The 19,398-nt window shown below is 42.7% G+C and overlaps 2 protein-coding genes across 3 annotated transcripts; both read right to left on the bottom strand.

Moving 5' to 3' along the window:
* Nucleotides 1-3,877: 3,877 nt before the first annotated feature.
* On the bottom strand, nt 3,878-7,927 carry lmod2a (leiomodin 2 (cardiac) a). Its single transcript, XM_070831291.1, has 3 exons — nt 7,664-7,927; nt 4,634-5,860; nt 3,878-3,986 (listed from the first exon to the last, which is right to left on the bottom strand). Exons 1-3 carry the CDS (start codon nt 7,925-7,927, stop codon nt 3,966-3,968), a joined length of 1,512 nt encoding a protein of 503 aa, XP_070687392.1. The 3' UTR covers nt 3,878-3,965.
* A 2,572-nt stretch (nt 7,928-10,499) lies between these two features.
* Nucleotides 10,500-18,118, bottom strand: LOC139201514 (ankyrin repeat and SOCS box protein 15-like). 2 transcript variants are annotated; one of them, XM_070830849.1, is made up of 11 exons: nt 18,049-18,118; nt 17,360-17,467; nt 17,218-17,255; nt 16,210-16,341; nt 15,090-15,248; nt 14,714-14,959; nt 14,274-14,445; nt 12,775-13,318; nt 12,251-12,404; nt 12,025-12,151; nt 10,500-10,598 (listed from the first exon to the last, which is right to left on the bottom strand). In XM_070830849.1, exons 2-11 carry the CDS (start codon nt 17,461-17,463, stop codon nt 10,562-10,564), a joined length of 1,713 nt encoding a protein of 570 aa, XP_070686950.1. In that variant the 5' UTR covers nt 17,464-17,467; nt 18,049-18,118; the 3' UTR covers nt 10,500-10,561. The 2 variants fall into 2 exon arrangements, with proteins under 2 accessions (XP_070686950.1, XP_070686951.1); XM_070830850.1 differs by lacking the exon at nt 10,500-10,598 and having other exon boundaries at nt 12,020-12,120.
* Nucleotides 18,119-19,398: the final 1,280 nt, after the last annotated feature.

Consider the following 19,398-nt stretch of genomic DNA (forward strand, 5'->3'; position numbering starts at 1 on the left):
AACTGCGTCACATGCCGCAGATTAAGAGGCAAGCAACAAGAACAGATCATGTCAGATCTACCAGAAGACAGAACGAGTGCAGGCCCTCCTTTCACGTGTGTGGGCCTAGATGTTTTTGGTCCATGGCCTGTCACAGTCAGAAAAACAAGAGGCGGTCAAGCAGAGGCCAAGAGATGGGCAGTCATCTTCACATGTATGAGCACCCGTGCCATACACATTGAAGTAATAGAATCAATGGATACTTCGTCTTTCATAAATGCACTGCGCCGCTTCTTTGCCATCCGAGGTGCTGTCAAACTGCTCAGATCTGACTGTGGCACAAACTTTGTGAGCGCTTGCAGAGAACTCCAAATTGACAAAAAGGGCTGTAATAACAACAAAATCAACACTTATCTTGGAGACAGTGGCTGCGAGTGGAAGTTTAACCCCCCACATGCCTCACACATGGGCGGATCTTGGGAACGCATGATCGGCGTTAGTCGACGGATCCTAGATGCAATGCTGCTGCAGCGTGGAAACGCAAAGCTCACACACGAGGTGTTAGTGACATTCCTTGCGGAAGTCACTGCGATAATTAATGCAAGGCCACTTACGACAGTTTCCACTGACCCAGAGCATCCTGAGATTCTCACTCCTGCCATGCTGCTCACACAAAAAGTTGACACGCCTCCAGTACCACCAGGACAGTTCAACGACCACTATCTGTTTAGAGCTCAATGGAGGCGTGTACAGTACCTGGCCAACGTCTTCTGGGGACGGTGGAAGAGAGAGTACCTCAGTGGACTACAAGGTCGTCGAAAGTGGAGGACGCCAAAACCCAATCTACAAGTCGGAGATGTTGTCTTGCTCAAAGATGGGCTAGAGAACAGGAATGATTGGCCTCTCGGGCTGGTATCAAAGACTTTCCCCAGTCAGGACAACAGAGTAAGGAAGATCGAGGTCAAGGTTATCCGCAACGGCGAACAGAGACTATACTTGAGACCCATTAGCGAAGTCATCTTGCTGGTTTCGAAGGACCACACCTGAAAGACTCATATCCTATGATAAGAGTGTGTTCGGTTTGTTAGTATGACATCTTACAGATGTCAGACGGGGAGTATTCTGTCCCTCATATCAGTTCAGAGAGTTTGTTATAAGACAGTTCATAGTTTTTTGTCCAATAATTAATCTAGCAAATGTGTCTTTATTGGGAATACATTGACCGTGGTAAGCGCTGCCACCTAGTGGTCATATAGCGGAAGTAGCGAGTGCGTGCGCTTGAGAGACTGAAACGTCATGGAAGGAAAGTTCTGGGGTGTCCGTTGACTCATTCAGCCGTTACCCCTTGAAATGGCATAATCTTTTTACAAAAAAGAAAAAGGGAATAATACAAATGGTACATCAGTAAAGCATCTGAAGAATGTTACACGGTCTCCTGAGTGCTTACTGAAGCCATTTATGTTTAGCTCGCTGCATAGGCTGAATAGTCACATTTAGCTGAGGGCAGAAGAGCTATAAAATATAAAAGTATGTAAAGATGCCTTGCATGTCACAATAATCCGTACAGTGTCAGTGAGCCAGCAGGAATCCCCCCCCTCACACAGGCGTCCTGCTGTGTCTCTCGGCGCTCTTTGAAGCCGAGGATTTCATTCTCCTCCAATTAAACTCGAGTGTAACATTTAAATGGTATTCTATTGAAGATGTGAAGTGCTGTAATGAGGGGTCACACACTCAGACTTCACCCCCCTCCTCCTCCTCTCACTCGTCCCTGAGGGGAGTCCGTATTTACTTTGAACAGCTGTTAAATGAACCTCAGTGACACTGTGTAAGCAGACTGGATTAGAAACTGATTCACACACGGAGTGACACAACCGATAGTAACTTATATCGGATCAAATTAAACTTAACTCGTCCCTGTTGTTTAAACTTACTTTATATAGAGTGTATAATGTAACACTGGTTATATGTGGAGCCGTGATCACACTATAGTTATACTGTACACCACTGTGCTGCCATCTGATGAACATAAATAGATAAGAGGAGGCTATTATTTTGTTCTGTCTAAAAACTAATGCAAGCAATAAATGTAAATGATTCGGCTCATGTCACTCATCCTGCTGTCTAAATTGTACATGAACAGTGTCTTTAAAGAGTCACTACAATTAATCTGTCATCTTCTGTTTATTACTTGTCTCACACAGAATAAAATAATATTTGTTAATTTGTCAGCAGCATGATGCTGACTGCAGGAGTGAGCCTTCGTCAAACTACAATCACTTAGTTGATTTTTCTCATCTGGCTTTATGTTTACCTTTAAAAAGTTCTAAGGAATTGGGCAGGTATTAACATACCATTGTTTTTGCATTAGCCATCTTGTAGCAGATGAGTAGGAGAAGCAATCAGCTGCACTTTTATCAAATCAAGCCGCACACCAAATATTCAGCGGCAGCGCACACAGTGGAATACAAACCGTTCTGGGTGTCTGTTGTGTATTCGTCTGTTGTGTATTCGTCTGTTGTGTGCGCTGATGGACAGTAAGCAGCAGCTGCAAAAAGCTCACGTAACAGTTCTGTGGGAGTTTGTGGAGCCCTTTAATCCCTCTGTGAGCAGAGAACACAGCGAGTTGATCCTCCTCTCAGGTCACCAACATGTGAACCTGTTGCATGAACTGTAACGACGTCTTTAAGAGGTGTTGTGTGTAAAACAGAGAGTCTGGACAAGCCTCTGATGTTGGATTTACATGAGTGAGAACCTCTGATTGAGCCATCCGACATCCCACAGCCGAGTGGGTACGACACAGTTGCACGTCCCGATCCTCATTTCCTGTCTGTGTCTCTGCTGTCACTGTCGAATAATAGAAAAATGCCAAAAAAAACCTTTCTGATAGCTGAGTGCACATTACATTAGACAAAGAAAGCTGCAGAGAAGACAAAGCCTCCGTCCTACAGGTCCTCATTTAAATCAAGGCTGTTCCTTTTTTATCCATCCAGCTTTATAAACTAATCTCACAGGAACATTTCACTTGAATGAATTAACTGTTTTTGTCATGAATCTATCAATCAGTGTGTCTAGAGACCCTCAAGCACTGAGAAGACCATCCTCTCCCCTTTTCTGCAGACTTTGACGCTGTACATTTTGTAGTGTTTTATGTTTTTCTGCTGTTTCTTTGGCAGGTTAGCCCGTTGACTCTTCACGCTAGCTTATTGTTCAGCAAATGTGGCTCCCCTTCGGAACAGAGACACAGACGGCAGACGTGATGCAGAGGTTGGTGCCTGCTCAGGCTCTTGGGGGGTGGGAGCCAAAACGTAGCGTTCAAAAAGAGGCTGAAAGGAGCTGCATGCAGTATGAACAGTATGAGAAAAGTAATGTTTTTAATATCACAGCATGTAAACATACTCTAGTAGGACCCAAAAATACAAGTTCAAACCTGAAAATGAGCATAATATGTCTCCTTTAAGTATAACCAAGACATTCAATCAAAAATGAATCCCAGAAAGCAGCATTTTTACTAAAAAAAAATGATGGTAATATTAAATATATGACTTATCTCTTCATCAAGGGGGATCTTAAGGCCACAGTAGTATTTGTAGCTGAACTAATTGAAGTTTTAAGCAAAGTAAAACATCTGTAAAACATCCTAAAGAACATTTTTCTGATCTCAAGTCAGAAGAAATCAGAAAACTGAAAAATAGACGCTTGTAATACAAACCGTTGTCTATTTCTGTATCAAAAAAAGCTATTCTGTTTAGTTTTGACAAACATGTAGACTGAGTCAGACCAGGAGCTTTATTTCTCCACACATCAGTTTACACAGTAACAAAAACCAACGAAACCATCTGAAACATACAGGGGAAAGCAATGTGCTGCTACACTGTGTGACAGGTTTAATAAGATTCTGTTAAAAAGTGACTGTGTGAAATAAAAATGAATAAAACAAAAAGACAAAAACAAAGTGAGAACAGTTCAGGTGTGAGCAGTGGGCGGGTTCAGGCCTGTGACAGATCCACCTGAAATGACACACACCACACACATGTTAAGGTACAGCAGATTTAACTCCGACTGGATGGATGTTTAAGACAAAAATAACTTGTTTCAGACATCAAGTTTCAAACCACAGTTATAGAAATATTTACTTCTGATCTGTCAGCATATGAACAGCTAGTTTCCCAAGGTCACCTGGCTTTTGTCTTCTGTCCATTTAATAAAAGATGAACTGATTATCAGTCTAAATTGAAGGCATTAAGTTATTAAATACACTTGAATCTGGTTTGGTTTCATAATTTGTGACAGATTTTTGTTAGCATGGCTGATACCTGATATTTGTCCCTCACTACCATGTAAAGCACTAGATTGTGTTTAAAGCTCTCCAAACCCAGTGAAAATGTGAACAACAGTTTGTTTTTTCCAGCCGGTCTGCTCTCTCCTCAGCAGCTCTCAGCCATTAGTCTTATCAAACAGCGGTGAAGAAGTCAGACTATTTATAACCTGACAGGGAGTCGAGGAATTCGCAGAGTGACAGAGGCTGTCGTCTGATGACAGCAGGGGGTCTAATGGCTTTTGGAGGCTAAATTACGCCTGTAATGCTTTCACTCAAAACAAAATTCCTTCACATCTCAAACACAGATCATTTAGTGACAGACTTGACAGATCTTACCCTTCTTAAGGACCTGATGCTGCTTCCACGAATTGCCGCCATCAGGTCGTCGCGGCTCGACCCCTGCGGTTTCGGCGGCAGGCGTGACGGCTCGTCTCGTCTCTTCTGCAGCGACGGCTTCAAAGCGTTCTTCAGGTCTTTGAGAATATCTGCACTCTCCTTTTCATTGGCGCCGTTCTTGAGCTTCTTTGACTTGGGTTTCCTTTGGTTTGACTGACTCTTTGTGCCGTTTGAGCCTTCGTGCTGTTTGACCATTTCTGCGATCTTTCTCGTCGGCGGGTCTAGAGATGGAGGAGTGGGAGGAGGATTTCTGTTCTGCTTTTCAACAGTCTTAGAAGTTTGCAACGGCTTCTTTGGTGGTTTCTTTTCTGCAGATGAAACGGAACCCTGTGCTGACACCTCTGGAGAACTCTGGTCCTTCTTCTGTTGGAGCCTCCGCTGTCGCTGTTGGTCCTGGTTGCGCGTCAGGATGCTGGTTGCCGTCATTCTCGGGCCTGGGAGGTCAAACTGGTAACCGAGCTTGAGCAGGGTGGTGTTTTCCCTCAGCAGCTGGACCATCTCCATCTCCACCTTCCCCCCGCAGATGTGCCTCTGGTTGTGGAAGCGAAGCTCCACCAGCGTCCTGTTGTGCTGCAGCGCCGCCAGCAGAGCCAGGATGCCCTGACCAGACACGAAGTTGGACTCGATGTTTAGGTTTCTGATGAAGCGGTTCTCACGGAGCATCTTGGAGATGGCAAAGGCAACCCGGTCGTCGGCGTGGGTGTTGGCGAGGCTGAAAACGTGGACGTGAGTGTTTGTGCACAGGGCCTCAGCAAAACGAAGCAAGGTTTCCTGGGAAATGTCTTCGATGTTGTTGAGGTTGACTTCGTTCACGGTGGGATCATCACACAGGATCTGCTCCAGAGTTTTGTCGATGACAATCGGGTTTCCGCTCAGTCTGTCAGGGGCTTCGTTCAGGTTTTGGTCCGTGGTTTCAGTTCTCCTCAAATCACTCCTCAAGTCTTTTGACAGACCCTTTTCCTGAGGACATTTAACCCTGATCTGAGCCTCCTTTTTGCACTCATCTTTCTTTTCCGCCTCATCTTTCTTTGAATCATTCTTGCTAAAGACACTCTGGGCTTTCTTCCCTTTTTGTGAAATCTTCTTCCTGTCACTGTCCAGAGTCTTGCTGGCGTCAGTGGTGGTCACTGTCACCCGCTCCCCTTTGCTCTTATCTGGGCGTCCATCCTGCCGACGATAATGGGACAGAAAATTAGGTCGAACCCTGACATTCTCCAGCCTCTGACTTTTAATTAAGAACCCTCTCCAACACTGGCAGACAGTCATTAAAGCTGGCATTTCTCAGACAGTCTATTCTTAGACTGTTTTCCAGCAACACGTTTAAGTAAACTGGATACATGTGACACTTTCTACATCCTTTACATATATATAAAACATGCCAGTGGGTTTATATTTAAGCATATAATAAACATGCATCTAAAATTATAGGAACGACATAAAGGATTCATGTCAAAACTATATTTGATTTATGGCCAAATTATACAGGAGTCTGACTTGATATTGTAATAAACACATGAATACAGTGATGTGAATCAGAGAGCCCTTATGTCTAGCATCAAATGTGTATGACAGCAAGAGACAAATAAAGAATAATTACCATTTTAAAGAGAATTGAGGCAAGAGAGGCTGATATACTCTGACTTTTAGTCCCTAGTGTTGGTTATGCTCCGAAAAACACTGAATCCTACATTTCCTACAATCAATCAATTTACTCCACACCTGCTGGTTGTAATGCAGACTTTCTGTTATAAATTTGTAGTCACCAAGCTGAGATAACCCTGATGACATCACTATGACTTCATCTGGGATATCGTTTTTTCACCGGAGTCACCAGGAGACATTAAACAACTGTTTTCATAGGCTGAATAGGACCGGCCATGACGTGCAAACTAAGCTTCATGTGTAAAATTGTTGGAGTGCTCCTTTAATCCCAAACTGAGTAAAGTGCTGTCAGGGCATTGGTCTAAACTTATTTTGTCAGAGTGAGACTGTTTAGTCTTGTCTCTCAAATTGCAATTAGTCTGGAACCCCTCAGTTCATTTTCAATTTCCAAGGGATGTTACCATACGGCGCAGATCAGAATGCCTCTGGATGCAATTGGATGGAACTACAACCAATCAGAGCAATGAAACGTGTGACGTAACACTGAGCGTGAATGAAGATTTTACCAAATCCTGTTGGAAGTACCTCAAACACATCTTTCTTATTGGTTGTCAGTTGTTTGCTCTCCTGCAGATTCAACAATACGTTCCACATCAATGGCAGCCATCTTGGTTGTTTACAAAAATGCCTCAACGCCATCTCATATCAAATCAAACCCACTCGTATCAGACAAACGATTGTGATTGGCCCAACTCGGGCCAAGTTGGCTGTAAATGGACTAATTTGCTAGAGAAAATAAAGCATGAACTCACAGATTCAACTGCTTCCCAGACTATGAAATCAGTCCATTTCTTAAAATACCCTCATGTTGTCCATTGGTGTTGATATTCCAAACAAATGGAAATATATTTCCTGTTAGATTACTGTGACTTTGCTTTGTAGTCGCACCTCCAACAAACTACAAGTCAGCATCACGTTCACTCTGACAAAACATATAGAAACAGAAACCAAAGGGTGCTGTGTGGGACTGTTTGCTCCACTGTGCGTTTGTGATCGACGCTAATATTTGTAGTAGTGTTAAAGTTACAAATGACAAAAAAAAGTTTCTCTTTAAAGCTGCAATCATTTATTTGTCCATCAACTGAAATTTAGCTGGAGACAACGTTTTGTTTAACCTAGAAGATATTAAAGAAACACGGATTATGTAAGTTTGAATATGAAGTCTGGTTTTGGAGCGTCCTAAAGATGCAGTTTTGAAACAAAACTGGGGGGACAAAAACAAAAACTGGTGAATGATTAGGAAAATAATTAGCAGGGATGTGAAGTACACTCTCTCGGTAGTTGCAGAGTATTGATGTCCCCTCTCACCTGGCCGGCGCTCCCTCTCACATCTTTCAACAGCTTCTTGCTCTCGTCCTCCCAGTGTTTCAGCAGAGCGTCCCTGCTGAAGCTTCCTGTTGGGGCTTTGTCGGTCTGGTCTTTCTGCCTCAGGCCGATGGGGATGTTGTCGTCGAGGACAGCCAGCTCCCTCTCCAGCTCCTGAAGCTCCTCGGAGGACAGAGTGGCCAGCAGCTCGTCTTCGTCCACCTCCTCGTACTTCCTCAGTTCCTTGCGGTACCCAAAGGTACTCATGGTTCTGCACTTGTTTTGGGACTCTGAAAACTTGAATCTCTTAACTCTTCTTCTAGCTCGTATATCTCCTTGATTAAATCTTCCCAAAGTTGTTCTGGCTTTCCTGCTTGAATCTCCCTTTGCTCATTGACTCGTCCATCAGATTCCTTCAGATTAGAGAAGCTGTGGACGACTGGTGGAGTCCTTGCTCATCTACTGGTCCCAGCTGCCAGAGGAGCCTGACGGGGAGAGAGGGGAGGGCCGCCATGCCGCTGATGGTCCAATCTTTTTTTAGGGTGTTGTATTGGGGGGGGGCGGTCAATGAGATAGGCTTACTGCAGGAATGTGAGCCCTCTGAGTGGCCTGTGCCGAAAGCTCATCAGCCACTCGTGCCTTGAAAGAAACATACGGAACAAAACGCAGTGGGGGAGACATCAGCGATGAAGCTCTGCGCCGTTATGCAACGTGTCAGGTGTTGTCGGGGAAACACTTGTTCTCCCTGAGGATGGTGGGATTATGTACAGTACAGCTCTGGCTGGCACTGAGGAGGACTGATGGTGTTTACTCCAGAACACAACAACGGCAAATCAGGACTAAGTGATTTGTAAAACTTGTTAAAAGGACATTTGGTGGAATAAAAAACAAAATGGTTCTCAACTCCACTATCTGTCACATCAAGTTCAAAAAGATAGCTGAGCAAACTCCAGCTGTAGGTGAAGATTGTGTGATATGATAGAAAGCACCAGAACAGCCACTAAATGGACCTTGAGTTTAGATTGTTTTGTCAACTGCTGTTTTCAAGTATGAACTCAATAATACAGCTGGGTTCAATAAATATAAGATTACCACTACATGATAATGTCCAGAAGCAACACAAGAATTCTGTCTGATGTGAAATTTTATAAAATACATACTTAGTTTTCCGAGAGTGGTTTCGAAAAGAGAAAGAACACAGTAAATTAAATGGAAAGGACCATGTTCTGATACTGTGTGTTTCTTTGCCAAAACAAAAAAAAAATGCTTAGAAAACCTCAAACTTCAGTCATGAACTGAAGAGTCATAGGCATAGTTAGGATCAATATAGCATCAATTCGGAGGCAACAGCTATATTCAGATTTAAAATGTGACTGTTAAGGCAGTCTAGAGGTGCAGTTTAACAATTGGAGGCTTTGGAGGTGTAGTTTAATTTGCCGTTCTTATTAAAATAATATTGTCTTCATTGTATTCTCCTGTTCAGCTTCAGTATTCATATTGGGAATAAATACTGTTGGACCAAATTTAAACAACTTATTTACAAAACAATCAATCCAGTCTAAGAGAAAAACAGGAAAAACATACACTAGCCAAAAACTGTTGTCATTATTGTGTACTTGTCACATGGGTAACATTTGTATGGGTGGGGGGGGTGGTTTGTTGTTTGGTTGCCAGGACGACCATCAGTAAAAACATGCATCCATCACTGATCATGCTTAACAAGCTGCCTGGCAGTTGTATCCTGTTACACGTCTGTAGTGAAAAGACCCTGAGTGACATAACACCAACTCCCATCCGTCATCTGCTGTAAATTTGACCTTTGACCTGGATTACTTTCTAACGCTGATAAGCATCAGTCATCTATCGGAGCGGTTCAGGTTCAGTTACCAAATAAAGCGCCATTCTTGTGTTTTCTGCATGTTTAACCTGTTAAATACAAAGCTGGATATTATTTAGCGTAACCATTGTGCTACTTGCACAGAGACAAGCCATCACAGACAGTATTTAACTTTTTTGTAACAAGTTTAAATAAGTCAGTTCAGGATCTGTGATGAAATGATAACTCTCCATTAAAATGAGAATTTAAAGCTGCACTAGATAATATTTTCATATTAACAGTGGATCAGAGGATGACAGGAACGTGAAAGGTGGCACTCATAATGATGAATGCACAGAACTGTCACCAACTTTGCAGCTCTGAGGGGCTTTTTTAGCGTCTTTTAGCCCCTGGTTTTGGTTTTATCGCACCTTTACTCTCTGAATCAATGTCTCCAGCAGCAGCAGAAAGCTGTTCAAACAAGCCCTGATAAGCCCACTGTGCACTGCCTGCCCAGCATTAAACAGCAGACACAGTTCAAAACTAGCTAGTGAACACAGTGGAGCATCTAGCAGTTAAAGACCAGACATTTTTCTTGGTGTTGGTGGAAAGATGTTGTGTATTCAGCACATTCTGCTGCCCCCTAGTGGCCAAACAGACAGTTCGATCCAAACAGACAGAGACACAATTCGTGGTTCACCCAGCAGTGGTCCTCCAATATGGCTGCTTGATAGAGTTGTTGTGTTACTTATGATGTATTGTTTTATTTTCTTATATTAGTCTTCATGTGCTTTGCTTTGTTACATCTGAGATCTGACTTCCAGCTGGTGTCAGCAGTTTGGAGGGTGTTCAAAACAACGTGACCATTTTCCGTTATCGGGTTCTCGGGTTCTCGGGTGACCTGCCAGAATGTACAGCCACATTGTTGTTGCTGTTATTGTAGGTCAGGAGGTTAAATTTAGAGTCGATCTGCTTTGCCAGCCAGAGGGAGCAGCTCTCACCTCCTCACTGTGTCCACAATCAGTGTGTGTTGTCGCTCTGAATGATGCAGTCAGAGCTGTGAAGTTTGTTCAGCAGGAGTTCCTCTAATGACCGCAAGATGTGAGAAAGCCCAACTTCTCTCTGGAAAGACAAAACCAGTTCATTATGTCAGTCCACCAATTTGGTCCAGACTGAAACATCTCGCCAACCATTGGTTGGATTGCCTTTATATTTGGTTCAGCCATTCCTGGTACCCAGAGAACGGTTTTAACGTCTTTGATGATCCTGGAAAGTTGATTTAATGCCTCCAGCAGGTCAAAATGTCACTTATCAAGGGAAATATTTCTGTATCTAACACATGGATTGGCCCCCAATTCCCAGGCAATATATCACAATAACACCAAATACGCTACAAATGTATGTACAACTGTTAGAAATGTGATAGTAGAGACTTATTTCTCAACACTGATAATTCTCAAAAAGTATGTTTTCATTTGCTTCCCGTACAGGACAACCAGACCTTCATAATCTCTGATTCTGCCGCATCGTTTTTATTACTTTTTCTGTGACACAGTGATGAAGTGACACTGAATGCCCCTTTGAAACCGAGTGAAAAAACATCATTCACAGTTATACAGTACAGATCTGGGCCTGTATTCATCAAACTGCTAAAATCTTGGACCTGAAAGATAAAAGTAAAAATCTTCCATTTGTACAACAGCTTGCAAACTTAAGAGTAAAAATCTTGAATTTAAGAGACCTTCAGAGGTGTCTGAAGGTGGTGAAGAGGACATCCTGGATGGCTGCAGCCTTTAAGACATGCTGAATAATGCATAACCTGAACCACTAGAGCTGGGGACTGTTAGTCCATTATTTTATTGATTCAATTCTATAATTTATTAGGGGTGCAATTAAGTATAATGCTAACAATCATATTGTTTCTAATCACTTTTCATGCATCTTCATTGTCTGCACTTGTCAAAGTGGTAAAATTCTTTCATTCCTTTGATAGAACTCACGCAACATCATTTGTTTCTTTTCTTATTCCAGCTTTTTCATTTTAGTCATTTTCCTACTTTTTTCCCCCCTATTCTTATTTTATTATCTATTTCTAACTGTGAGCAGCGCCTCCATATCCTCTGTGCAATGTAGTATCCATCTACACAGTCCAAAGGTGATAGAATTGGTTTTATGAACACAATAAATACACAATACATACTAGAATTAGTATTGAAAATAGATTTAGGACACATCATCCGTCTCTGTTTGGCTATTCCTGCTCAGAGCACGTGTGTGATCAATCATATGATCACTTGAGAGTTGCTCTTAAAGTTTGGACTCTTTCACTTCCCTGTAGGAGGCTTGATAAATGTTGATAAGTCTTACCACTTGCACCTCTTAACTCCAAGGTTGGCTCTTTCTCAAGCACTCTTAAGTGTCATTCTTAGATGTCTGATAAATACAGGCCCAGTTACATAAACCACAAAAAGAAAAATCTAAATAACTGATATTTAAGACTCAGTAGATAAGTTATAAACCCTCCTCCCTGCAGATGATTTTGGCATACAGGTCATTCTCTTTGAACAGCAGGTAGTCCTTCAGCCTGTTGGGCAGCTGGAAGGACATCAGGTCGCTGCAGCTCAGGTGTTTCCTGATCACCACTCTGCTCAGGTGACACAGAGAGCGAGGGTTACCTGGATCACAGGGAACAGCAGCTTGAACCAAAGTGACAGGTGTGTCTCCTCTTCTGGTGTGCAGCTAATCTGAATGTTTTTACCACACAGTTAACTCACGCGTGGACCTGAGAATGTGAGGCCACTCCTTGTGTTTCTCCAGGATCTTTTTCAGTTTGCCGCAGATAGAAACCTGACTGACGTAGTCGAGGAGGATCGACACGACTCGGCCCGCCAGGTTCACCAGCCAGGAGACGCTGACGAAATCACAAAACTGGACGACGAATGACACAGACAGGTATTCATGGTGTTAAGACACAACTATAGAGAAAGTAGCACATTACTGGTCCTTTAGACATCACATGAGTTTGATTTGTTGCTTCATTTTATGGATGAAATGAAGATTGTAGCTTCAAATAGTCGTCAGCGTGAAGTTAGACTTAACTGTCGGCTGTAAGCTGCTGATTATTTTGTCTTTGAAATGATTCATTGTTTTTCCTATAAAATGTCACTGAAAGAAATGCTGAAAGTTAGATATTTTTATGCTCTGTTTTGACCCACAGTTTGCAGCCTGAATTCATGGCCAATAACAGGATACAAAATCTTAAAAAGGTGAACATTTAGTTGAAAATATAAAAACTCACAGCTACTTTTTCCTCCTGATGTTCTGAGTAATCAGGCTCACTCAGGCCGGCCCAGTCATCGCTATGGTTACAACAGAAACACTTCTCAGCGTCGTAGCCGTTGTTGAGCAGCAGCCTCAGCATCACCTCGTCCTTCAGGCAGTACTGCAGCGCTGTGGGAAACTCCGTGTTGGTCACCACCGTGAAGTAACAGTTCACATTTGCTTTGGCCGCCAGCAGCAGCTTCACGATCTCATAGCGCCCCGACCTGACCGCCACCAGGAGGCAGCGGAGAGGGTCGAGGTCCGGTTTGGCGCCTGACTTCAGCAGGATCTCAGTACAGGTCGTGTCCCCATTGGAGACAGCGAAGTACAGCGGGCTTCTCCTCATGTCTCCATAATTTTCAGAGATATGAGCGGCCAACAGCGCGTTGACGTCGAAACCTTTCTGCAGCAGGAGCTCCAGGCAGTGAATGTGGCCTCCATCAGCAGCAGAGTGGACGGGGCTGTGGCCACACAGCCGCAGGGCCCGTCTAGTGGTGATTGGGATCAAAATCCTCAAAGCTCTAATAGAGAAAAGGAGTAGATGATTCTTAAAGATCAGAAGCATCAAAAACAAGAACAGAACATTTAACTTAACATACTTTTCTTGGAGGTGGGGCGATGGATCAAACCTGACCCGTCTGTCCATTTATGAAGATCTCAGATGCAGCTGATTATACTTAAGGAAATGATCCATGTCATTCAGGAATTCAAAATAACAACCGAAGGGGAACTCCAATAATCTTCACACATCAAAGTATGTTAACAGGCCTTCTGGAGTACCTGCTGCTGCATGTGTGAAAAAGGTTGCATGAAGCCTTTTGTGATTTCAGTGGCATCATATGACTGACATTGTTGTAATTACACGATTTGGCTATTTTGTAAAGTTGGCTTCAAAGTCTGGTGCACTTCCTGGGGGCTTGACTGTATCTGAGACTCTGACTGAACTGTATGTAGTTGAGTTGCATTGTGGGTAATGTAGGCAGCAGACTTCATCATAGAAGAAGAATGTGTGGAATAATCCGCTTCTGCTGCACCGATTTTGATACTTACTTTTGAATGGTCCAGTCATCATATGTCTGACAATGTTCTATCAGGGCAATACAAAATCGCTGGAGTTCTTTTTTAGAAACCTGATTAGGGTTTGATGCTTATAGCACTTCAAGTTCCACAAACTATGACACCAAAGGGTCAAAACTCGTCAGGATTAGATAAATTAGACCGATGGTGGAGTGTTTGAAACAACAACTCATCCAGTTGTCCTTTGTATTCACTGATCATTCATGATCTGGTTATTTATGTCTACTTTAGTGAGTAGCCTACATGGAACAATTAGCAAGGTTTTATTTCTCTCTCTCTCTTCATCACATTACTTTTAAGATTATTCATTAAGCTTACAACAAAAAGTAGTTTGTAACACAACAACAAACGTCCACCCCTTGTCTGAACTGTGCTGGTTCTTGACATTGACCTACTCACAGGTAGTGTCCTTCGTACGCGGCGTGGTGGAGGGGCAGCTGGGAGCTCAGGTTGCAGATGTTGGGATTTGCTCCATGCTGCAGCAGGATGTCGATACAGTCTGGATTCCCCGAACCTGCAGCGTCGTACAGGATGCTGTCGCCATTTGGTGCCTGCGCGTTTACATCAGCACCTTGATGTAAAAGCAGAACCACAAAGCAGAAAGATAGTTTTAACAAAAGCCTGTATGGGTGCAGAAGTGATTTTATCCCTTGAATTTATCAGTGGCATTTGGAAACTTTATCCTTTAAAGGGGCAACTCCACCAATTTCTGAATGTACCTGTTATGCTTAGTCTTACTCAGCCCCTTAAAACATGTGTCTCATGTCTTCTGTGTCTTCTGTGGCCAAGGCTAAGAAAATAATCCTTTTTATATTATCAGGGTTATCAAATTAGTTCACCGTGTTTGATGAGGAGCTCCAGGACTTCAGCGTGGCTGTACTCCGCAGCGATCCCCAGAGGAGTCACTCCGTGCTGGTCTGAGTCAGAAACACGACCTCCGTTCTGCAGCAGGAGCTCCATGATATGAACACAGCCAACCTTGGAGGCCTCGTGTATGGCCTTCCACTTCTTCAGACACACCTGCTCCACCTTAGCTCCTCCAGCTATTAGAATGGAAACCATCTGATAGGATCTGGCTCTGACTGCTGCAGGAAGGACACGACAGGATGAGGAACTGACGGTGAGGATGAGGTGGTGATGGACAAAATGTCTGAAGGTGTTACGACCTGTCTGCTGTGAAGGACAGAGTATACGAACAAGGAGAGGAGTTCTGACCTAAAAGCAGGGGGGATTCGTTCTTGCTGTTGGTGGTGTGAGGAGAAGCTCCGTGGTCCAGTAGCATCTTTACATTTTCCATCAAACCGGCTTTCACCGCTAAAGTCAGGAAGGTCTCACCCTCCGAAGTCTTTTCCTCCAGGCTCAGACTGAAAGACGCTGAAGAACACAACAAAGTTTATGTATTATTTCACTGAATTCAGTCAACAATCATCATTGTATGATGCTGTCAGTAAAACAGTGACTGTCTAAAGCCCGGTGAAGAAGTTAAAGTGACAATACACATGCTGATAGTTTTAAATTACTGTCAGCACACAATAAGAAGTCTGCAGCTTCAAACTAATTTGTGCGTGAGTTTATGCCTTTAATGAATCTGTATAATTAATATTATATTTTACAACTTTTGATTATTGGACTGTTAATGGTAACCCAGGACCAAAGCAGCTGGATTGGTTACTACATCTTTACCAATCTTTAACACTGAACATTTTAAACTACCCTGAATCGCACCATCACAGCATCACACCCCGAACAAACAACAGATTGAATGTGCTATGGGGCACCAAATGTAAAAATTCAGTTAGTTTTCTTTCCTTACATTTGAGACAGAAATTCATGTAAGACATAATATAATAAATAATTGTTAACAATATATTTATATGTAAATGTATATTTAACATTTAGTTTTGACAGAAAGTGTGCTAAACATTCAAAAAAAATATCAGCTAGAGAATTGTAACCAAATCTCTCCTTCTGGCGCCCCATGATGCACCAGTGACATGAAGACATCATAGCCGTGTGAGCGGTGATGTGTTCATTTACATGTACATGCTGATTTGACTGCTTAACATGGAAAGAAAAAGTCATTGTGCTGCCATGTATTGTGATAACTTTCACTACGTTGTCCACCCTGGCCCACAAACCAGTGTATGATGGGGGTATTCTCATATCACTCATGTCTCCCACCCCTCTGTCCTTCCCTCTATCTTTCACCGGCCCGAATTTCACTGCACTGAGTCACGTGTAGAGACGAACTGAAACGTGGAGCTCAATGTCATCACCAACAGCTGCTCTTCACTTCTGACTGACATGTGGAATAATAATTGGACCTCTTACCCACCGTACAGCACCGTCTCCAGGATCAGGACCAGAGGCTGGACTGCTGCCCTGTGCAGGGGATACCAGCCATACGCATCCACCTGAGTGAAGGCTGCTGGGAAATCACAGAGCTCCTGAAGTGCCAACACGTCACCTGCAGGAGACAGTTTCAGTGAGGATTTTCATGATTTTTCTCTCTACTTCTCACCAGTTGGCATTGTTAACACTTGTTTTTCATCAGCCCTGTTGCTTCCTGCACCTTGCTCCCTCCTTGAAAAGTACAAACATGTTGTTAGAAATAATTTTCTCTTCAGCCTTTCCCTCTTTTCACCATCTGCCAGCAGCAGATTAATGATATGTGTGTGTCCAACCATGTGATATGGAGAGCCAACAAATTTTCAGGTTTTCATTCCAAACAAGGACTTCAGCCACTCCTGAAGGGGAAGAACACAACCGTGAAATCAGCTGCTAAGGTGATTGGTTGGCCACCCCTGCTGCAAAGTGATCCAGCATAAATCAGACCTGGTGGCTTGATAATGGGAACGTACTCTGTGAAAGCCAGCAGAGGTTGACAGTCCTCTGCATGACGCAATCATGCCGGATTATTGATGCTATAATAAGGAACAGAACAGTTACTTGACCACTGGACCGGTGAGAAGATATTGCCCCTTCATCTTTTGTGCTATGAAGCAATCCTGCAAATTTCCCTCAAATGGGACCAAATACGTAACGCAGCAGTGAACTATTATTCCTCCATGAGCCACCAGAACAGCTTCAGCACCTCATGTCAGAAGTCCCTGGACCTCTTCTGGAGGGAGGAACAGCATCCCTCATTTGGTGTTTAGATGATGGTGGTGTAGAGCGTCACTCAAAAACCACCCAAAGTTGTTAATCTGGTAACCATGAAGGCCATATAGCATATGATATTAACATTAACCCAACCATTCATAAAGCCCTTGTGAGCTGTAAGGAAGCATCTGTATGTTTCTACATTCATATTGATTGCTAACTGCACCAGAATTTTTTTTACCTTGTTTAATGGCCCTGACAAGCCTCACAGCTTCACTCCTAAACATACAAACAGGAAGATGAAGCAACATTTTAGAAAGAAATGCAACATGTTAATCTTGGGCATTGTGGTCTCATTGTGGCATTGGTGCATGTCCCTGTACCTCCCTGATCTTGCCACATCTTCTCTCTGACACGACTCCTGAATGCTCATCTGAACGTCGTATTCCAGAAGTTCGTCTTCATCCACGTCGTCTGCTGCATCCATCCTTCTGACATCATAAAGGTGCACAACGTCACAACTCCACTCAACTGTGGTTCCTCCATTTCCAACCGCACGAGTAATAACATTAATTCCTGCCATTATAAACCTCAAACTGAAAATCCTCCTTAAACTCTCTGGGAAATAATCTGTTAATCGCTGACAAAAATAACTTCACACTGTTTGTTGAAGTCAAGTAATAAATACAAATTTCTGCATGAATTTACAAAGACTCTCACTTATTTAGTGTGGAACTGGGACACAGCTCTCCAGTCTCAGTGACTATACTGGTGTTTGATCAGAGAGACACATTCAACAGCCACCTGAGATGAAATTTCATTTTGTTTGGAGCAAACTGCCAAGTTCACATGTAAACTAGCTGCTCTCTCTTTCTTTAGCTATTTATAGTTTTGCTGTTGGATCTATTTTTAGGACACTTTGACCTCTGACCTCCTTTCTGTTGATCAGATATAATGTTGCTGATCCAGGCACTCAGCAATTACATAGTGTTCCATAGTTTACATATTCAGTGTAGGACAACATACAAAACACACCTTAAAGATAATAAAACCTACATTTAATGATCCTCACCTGGGAAAAGTGTCAGGGTTGGAAGCATAGGACGAAGCAGCAGCGGCACAGTGTTTGTTTCATGGCTGAGTTGCCCTCCCACTCCGACACACACACACACACACACACACACACACACACACAGACACACAGGCTATTTATAGGTGTCACCTGCTCCAGTGTATTTAACATGCAGGCTTTTCCACAGCACCTAATGGAGTGTAATGTCACTCTGCACACATTTTCAACAGCTAATGACAAACAATAATGAGCCGGCCCGCTGTATGAATATTTATGGTGTCATTATGATTCATCAACAGTGACAACATTTTAACTACTGAGGAGATCCGTCCGCCGTGTGCCCAAACGCTGTTAGACAACAAATCAATGAGAACCCGTTGAGGTAATGAAGAGGCTTGAAGTGAAACGACTGATGGCTTTTTAACCTTTTCTCCATCTGCTGCAGATTTTACAGTTCTGAACTTTCACCTCTTTGCTCTTTATAAACATGTTGATGGTCAAACGGAGACTTTACTGTTAGCTCGATAGCAGCTTCACTAATGCTCAGTAACACAGGAATTCATTTGGGGAATTGTAAGTGGTTTTCCTTTCCTTCAAAAACTGAAAGACATCCCGTACATCTGACAGTTAAAACTGCTGCAGGAAAAGTTGTGTATACTGTCTATACTGTTCTATTTTTTTTATTGGTGACAAATAACATTACAATTGTTCATGTTAGCGAAGGAACGTGCCACCCTGTGAAACAGTGTTGCTCACTGATGTGTTTTTAATGGGTTTTGGACAACATTGGAGCTTTATGTCACAGAGAAATATGTTATTTTAAGCTTTGGCTACACACAATACTTGTTAGTGAGATTATTCCACTGTTGGTTCTGGTCTGCAAAATAAGGAAAATATAGAATATCACCATTTCCTAATTTCTTGCATTCGTTGTTATTTCGTAACAACTGCAAAAATTGTGAATTAATTACATTTTGATGGTGGTGCTACATTAAATGGTCAGCGGTGCACCAAAATCATTACAATTTCATCTTGTGGGGACCATGAATATGAACAGTAAATTTCATTAAGGTGTGTTGTTGGGACATCTTGCAGACAGATGGATCAACACCATCAACGGGCCTTTAAAGGGTCAAAATGTGACACAATGTGAAAAACCAATAATGGGTATGCAATTTGGAATATTTTTGAAATATGTGTAAAGTGCGTTTGACTTGCAGTAAACGGGCCTAAATGTGATATGTGCAATCAAATATTTCCTTAGAAACAGACTACTCACAATCTATGATTAAAAAGTACTTTAAAAATAATAATATCAAACTTTATTTATGCAGTGCTGTGCTCATTAAA

This window comes from Pempheris klunzingeri, chromosome 5, assembly GCF_042242105.1.
Source record: "Pempheris klunzingeri isolate RE-2024b chromosome 5, fPemKlu1.hap1, whole genome shotgun sequence".
In the NCBI taxonomy this organism is placed as follows: Eukaryota; Metazoa; Chordata; class Actinopteri; order Acropomatiformes; family Pempheridae; genus Pempheris; species Pempheris klunzingeri.